The sequence below is a fragment of the Necator americanus genome, chromosome IV, assembly GCF_031761385.1.
Source record: "Necator americanus strain Aroian chromosome IV, whole genome shotgun sequence".
NCBI classification, from domain to species: domain Eukaryota; kingdom Metazoa; phylum Nematoda; class Chromadorea; order Rhabditida; family Ancylostomatidae; genus Necator; species Necator americanus.
The window spans coordinates 26,464,569-26,471,435 of record NC_087374.1 but is presented as its reverse complement, the minus strand read 5'-3'; the positions used below and the strand labels follow the sequence as shown (position 1 = coordinate 26,471,435).

General features: G+C 37.5%; 1 protein-coding gene across 1 annotated transcript; it reads right to left on the bottom strand.

The window, feature by feature from the left end:
• Positions 1 to 42: 42 nt before the first annotated feature.
• Positions 43 to 891, bottom strand: RB195_002772 (uncharacterized protein; the record flags this gene model as incomplete). The annotated part of the gene is made up of 3 exons (XM_013453281.2): positions 43 to 132; positions 609 to 703; positions 843 to 891. 3 exons carry the CDS (start codon positions 889 to 891, stop codon positions 43 to 45), a joined length of 234 nt encoding a protein of 77 aa, XP_013308735.1.
• Positions 892 to 6,867: the final 5,976 nt, after the last annotated feature.

The window sequence follows — 6,867 nt, the reverse complement described above, 5'->3', positions numbered from 1 at the left end:
ATCAACTAGAGCATTAAGAGGGCTGGTATGCAATGATGATGCTTATTCCATAGTCGTCTCCCTCAGTCTTTGTGCTCTTGGTATTCCTAGTAAACGAGGGATGAGTTCTCGTTCTCGGCTACCTCTTTCTTGCTGAAAATAAAAATGTCATAGATCCAGATAATCTCTTTTAATTGTGAATTCCTTCCTGTTTCGGTTTTGTTCAATTATTATCTGCAATACTCGAAAATATGGTTGTGTTATTTGAACTGTTCTATTAGTTCCTAATGAAACACCTTGCGATGTGGTTGTACTGCCAGCCTAACATGACAATGAAAACTGGTCTCCGTTCCTCACACGACAATAAGTCTGATTTTGGAATTCTTATTTCTTTAAAAAAGAGCACTCTCAGCACCTATGGGAACTCTGAATTTAGAATATACAAGAAAAAAAAATAGAAAAGTTCTTAGAAATAGGAGAATTAGTGAAGAAGCGTGAAAGGAAATGATTCCTGCTTATGTACGTATTGTTATGGTTTCACACTTTTTGAAATGGGAATTTGAATCCATTCATTAGGAATATTCATGAAAGACCGTAAAAAAGAAAAATATTGAATCCAGTTCACGTACTGAGACGAAAGCGTTATTTCGATTGAAACTGAGCATTAACGGAGTGCGAAGCATATCCAAAAGATCCACTTCTCGTTTTAGAACTGATGAGCCGCCTGCAAACACATGTCAGAAGGCAGCAAGACAGAAAAGAAGGCGGTTCCTTTGGGAACTACGCAATCAATGATGGGGCCAAAATGTCAGCCCATTTCTCCGATGGTTTTCATGCTGGCTAGAACCATTCACTACACTTACATCCGCTCCACAAAATTGATAGTATGACTGCGATACCAATTGTGCTCATATCTGAAAACAATCAAAGTCTAAAAAACAGCGAGCACAGAAGTTTACAAGCAAATATCTTTGTAAGGTCAAGAAACAAAGAGATGTTACACTTTAGTAATAAAATAACTCCTAAGCCGTAAGAAATATTTTGCATCCTCAATAAAACAACGGGACGTTCATTTTGATTTCGCAGTCATTAGTTGCAGACAGTGGGTGACAGATGACATAGCTAAATGGTACGTATAACAAGTAATACTATATAAATAGTGTGAGTTAAATAGGCACAATATTACTAAATGCAATGAATATATATGTAATAATAATACAGAAAACCAAATAATGTCATGCAGTATGACTGGAAATGTGGGAAATGTTTTGCTGCTTCACTTAATTATAAACCTGAGCAAGGAGAAAACTGCTCGAAGCATTCCAGCCTTTCCATCTAGGCACTGATAAATGCGACATTATGAAAATACAATTACAATTACAAAAATAAAATTCGTAGTTCTCTTCATATTTCCTTGTTTTACCTTTCCAGCTAAATTTGTATCACTTTCCTTCAACGCCTTGGTATTTGTTATATGTTTCCGTCATCGAACTCTGAGAACAACTATTTAGAGAAAAGTGCAAAAAAGCAAAGCAATAATAAAATGAGTTTCAGAACGTTTTTGAAAGGTTCGTTTTCTGTTTACTCTGAGAAGAACAAATGAGGAAAAGTTAAGAATTTGAGTCAAGTTTGGACATGAATGAAGGGAAGAACAAAGAGAAAGAGTAGTTTTCATATTTTTCCAATAAACTATGTATTAAGTAAGATGTAGTCACTATTACTACTATTTCAAGCCTTGCCCAGTTTTTTCTCAGTTCTACTGAGAAATTCCAGCTTGAATCATAGAAAAATTAGTTATTATGTTGTAGTTTTGATTTGTAGAGAAGTGGAAACAATGCCGCAGTTAGTGCGATCACACCAGTGCACGAGTCATAAGAAGTTACAAAGCTCTACTGACTTTCCTTGCATTTCGTCGCACTTGTGATTGCTTATTCATTCATCTTACTTCCGTTAATATGAAAAAGTGTGGAATTCATGCAAAAAATTTCAATGAATGTTTGATTAGAGAACTTAAAGTGCAGTAAAAAAAGAAAAAGACGTTGGATATTATCATGAAAAATGAAAGCATGACCCTAAGAATCTGTGAGACAATCAATAGTTAATGCAATTATATTCTTAGATATATATATATATTTCTAGCCTTCGAAAACTGTAATGTTGATAATCAATAATGAAAGGCTATGAAGAAAGATCTACCCATTTCTCAGTTTTTTTTTTTTGAAAATAAAGTCAAACCAGCCAAGTTTATGTAAAAATGAAAAAAATGAAATGTAAAATGAAAAAATGTAATGTAATTCTACTCGAAGATTCGAAAAAAACGGAATACTAAAAATTTGCGCTTTCTATACTATAGTTAACGGAACGATAATTTTCTCGTAAATGTGCAGGTCAAGAAATACAAAATCAACATATTACTAAGACCACTAGACGAGTTTTTCGGATTCTTCTCCATGGAAACTGGAGATTGTTAAATCGCAAATTTTATGGTTTATCTGCCAGTCACGTTTGGAAAGGCAGAAGTATTTGGCGGGTGCTACGGTTTTGTATCATAACAAGTACGTATAACGAACAGATTCGGAAGGAATGGAGCTCCCAGTGCTCCATCTAAAACAATCTTTCTCAAATTTTTCCTTCAGTGGAGAATCATTGAAATTTGGGGAAAAAATAATGTCAGGTAAAGTCAGTAATGATTCCAGCATAATCTCAAAATATTGCAACTCCAAAAAATATTGTGGACATGTCTTCGACATAGTATTTTGGATACAAACAAGGCGTAGTTTGTAGTAGTGGGATTATAAAGTGGATATTATGCAGGTATGAAGCGAATAGCAATATTTTCACAAAGAATAATCAGTGAAAAAGTAACACCCAACCCCCCCCCCCCCCCCCCAAGTTAACTGTTATATGGAGCTAAATATGTAAATGCTAAATATTCCAAGGTTGTTCATATGTAATCCAAAAATTCCCATAACATGTAAAATCGTTACTCGAAATCAATCGTTATCATGTCAAGTGAACAGCTTCGAATAAAAAGACCTTTCATGATAAAACTTATCTAAGTGGATTGTTATGGATTTGCATGCATAAATATAAAATTAAACAAGCCATCTTCAGTGGGTTAAATCTCACTGAGAAATGCACTAATATAGTTAGAATAGGAAAATGCGAGTTTATAGAATTGGGCTTTATGAAATATTTGAGTAGTAGTGCTTACAGCAGTTTCCTAGAGTGCTCGTCTCGCAAGGAAACTCATCCTCTCAAAGGCTGCACATCTGATCCGGTTAGTACGAGCAAAATAATCACGGGTGGAACAAACCTATAAGGCACCAAAGAAAAGGACGGCTTGCATGATTTTGTAGAGAAAGTGCTTTTCTAGGTATTCTGCTATTTTTCGGGCAATCCAGTGCAGGCGTGCACTCCTACACACTCAATTCCAGTTACATTTTTTGGCAATCGTTGGAATAACGAAGCTGCTCAGTAAAGAAAACTCTACTGGGTCCTTTCTTGAAAACAAGTGCACCCTTAAACCATATGAAATTTTTTTATTTAGTTTGGGAGTTGAAAACTATGTGTAGACCTAGATTTTTAAAACTTTTCACGTGTGGTAGAACCCTGATACTGTATTTATAATCTTTAAGTTTTATCTGATACAAATTATCATTGCTTCAGTAGTCCAACCTCTCGCTGCGGTAAAAGTCGAATGTACTTGTAAAACGACTTGAGCCCAAATTTTCAAATGTTTTGCTACATAATCATTAGAAATTCATAGCTTTGCGATAAATGGGGCGATTCAGCTGGACTCAATTCGATGGGATGTTGCTTAGCATTTCTTTCCAGAAAAGAAAACTTTAAAAATAATCCCTCCGGAAAGAAAACTGAAAGTGCACTTCAGTATTCGGTAAGCATTGAAATGTTACAACTACAGCCGCCAGAAATCATTTATTTAAGAAAAAAGAGGTAGGGTAACAAAATACAGAAAACCTGAAAAAATGTAATACTACGAGTGAAGAATACTTCCACAAAAAGGAAGAGGGAATTTTAATTTCTCCAAATCACAAGACTACTGAAAAATGTAGCATTTCGTAATTTTATTGAGACAGTATCAAAGAGACAAATACGGGACAACACTTTGCAGAAGGTGTTTTTCTTGTTTGTTTTCTAGCAAGCTCTAGAAAAATTGCTAGTTTCAGTGAAGAGAAAGGAAGTAATAGGCGTTAATACTGCGAAGTCGCAGGAAAATTAAAGAGAAATAGCTTCCATGGAATATTGCTATATTGCTTACAACTTTAAGTGCAGAGTGCTTATGACGCAAGCGACTAATTCAATGTATATGTTGCAAAAAAACCAAAAGAAATGGGATAGGAAAGGGAGCAGCAATACGCATTTACGCCTTTTATTCATCGGTCATACACTTTCCGAAGTTGCAATAAAGGCATCACCCCACGAATCTGAGGTGGTGCAGATTTCAGGTGGAGTATTCGTATACGGGATGGGAGACTACGGAGAGGTAGGTGATTCCGTCCATTTCTTGATAATTGCCGTAAAAAACGGCCCGGAAGATGCGGCGCCGCACAAGACTGGCGCGCTCCAACCTAACCTCTTGTACAAAATGGTGCGCCAAAACGAATGAAACCGTATCTTCCGGGCCGTTTTTTACGGCAATTAGGAAGAAATGGACGGAATCACCCTCCTCCCCATAATCTACGACCCCGTATACGAATACTCCACCGAAAGTCCGTACCACTCCAGATTCGTTGGGTGATGCTTTTAACTATAATCCGTTGGGTTACTGCTTTAGATGAGCAGTGATAGATACATGTTGATGTGGGATATCTGATTTCATACGAGAGGAATTGCTTTTGGTAGCTGAATTTCTGGATATAGACATGACATGTTCCTAGAAGTTCATTAAAATAGTAAATCATGCTATATAATAACGCGATTAGTCCGTGTGTGTGTGTGTTTGCCTGTGTGTCACGAAAATACTCCACAATGATGCACAACTCTGCACCGGTGAGATCCCGAACCATGGCTATGCACCTGATAGGCGAGCACTCTACCTTCTCACAGTTGTCCAAATCTATTAATCATAGTATGTTGGCTTTAATAAGGAACATTAGTTCCCCTCATATGTTAGTGAGGGTGAATAAACTTTTATGTGAATGTATATTTCCAAATTTGCAAATTATCAAGCTATATAATAACGAGCTCATTCTCTCACGTGTGTGCGTCTGTGTATGTGTGTGTCTCAGTCAAAAAATTCCAAAAAGAGAGGGAGACGGATACCAAAGCGTCGGTTTGGTGCACTGAAGCCTCAACGCGGTAAAATTGGCTGAGACTGGTCCTACGGCGACAAAATCGTGCGCCAGAGCCAGATATCTGTAAAATGTAGTGAGACCGGTCCCAAGGGTCGGAATGGTGCGCCTGTGCCAGAAGCTATAGAGTGGGGAAAGACGGGTTCCACTGAGTCGGATTGGTGCGCGGGAGCCACAAGGCGGTGGAATGGGTTTCTATGGCCCCTTCGCATATCTATTTCCCAGCATTTCTCCTGGCGCTGCCAACATCCTTTATTCAAAAAGAGGAAGCAAAGTGCGAACGGCTGATCACGTGCGAATACACTACAATGTAGCCAACAGCTTACGCGATCTGAAGTAGAACGTTATTTTTATCATTACGATAGTGATATTCACTTCATTTCATTTTAGCACGTGTGTTAATAGCACATCGATCTTTGCTTATAGTTGAAAAGTCCAAAAAGGAAACAAATTTGAGAACTTCAAAGCAAACTCATACTTCGAATAATGTTTTGAAATTGTGTAAGTTTGAGAAAAAAAAATAGATGTAAAATCAAGTTTGATTGTTTTCCAAACATAGAACTGATGCGTCCAAGGAAAAACCATAAAATCTTTCACCATAAATTTTCGGGCAAAAAAATTGGAGAAAGAGTTGATAGTAAGAAAACAACTCAAATTTTACAAAAAAAAAGTTCTCTCCTATTATTTCTTATTGATCGGTGAAGGTGACCGGAGCGAACACCAAAAAAGCCTGAAGTCCGTCTTTAGCTTCAGTTCAGGCCGGTAATAACATAGTTGGTGTCTCCTCGCTGTCTTGCTGCCGTGCGGCTGCCTTTGCCTTTGCTCTGGTTAGTTTTTTCACATGCCTTCGCCTTAAGTTATTTCCTCTAGTTTTTATTCCTATTTCGTGGACTACTTTTCTTAACGTTCGCTGCCTCCTCTTTCGCTCGGGTCTGAATTCTCTTTTGTTCTTCCTATCCAGGTTGTTTCAACTTCTCAAGTTTAATTCCCAAATCTCGATCGATTAATCGCGCTGCCATATTGCCTCCTGCCCTCTGTTGGCAATCCTTTGTGATCTTCGATATCTTGACGCAATGACGATTGACGTAAACATTTCGCTCTTACAATCTAAAAGCTGCCTCTATTGGTTCACAGACTGTGGACAATATGCTTTCTGATTCCGTCGAAAGCCAAATTGTGAACGACTTTAATCAACTTTCAGTGCAGCACTTGATCGCCCTCATTGAGGAACTTAACCAGGATCCTGTAATTGATACTATGCTCTAATCCCTGACAAAAAAAATACCGATTGAGTTTGCTGAACGTACTGGGGCGGACATTCACACGCACACTTTAATTATTAGTGATATTAATGAAGCCGATAAAGTGTCATATCCCTCAAAACATCAACTTGGTGTTGAAAACAGAGTATCAGATTTTATCGTGTTATGTATCAGGGATTTTCGAAATTTATCCCACTACGATTGCCTGAACTGTCCAACTCTCGATATCCAAAACACATACCATCCCTTCCAGAACAGAAAATTTTTATTCATGAAATTTAGGCATCTCTTGTCCAATATCTATTGCAAAA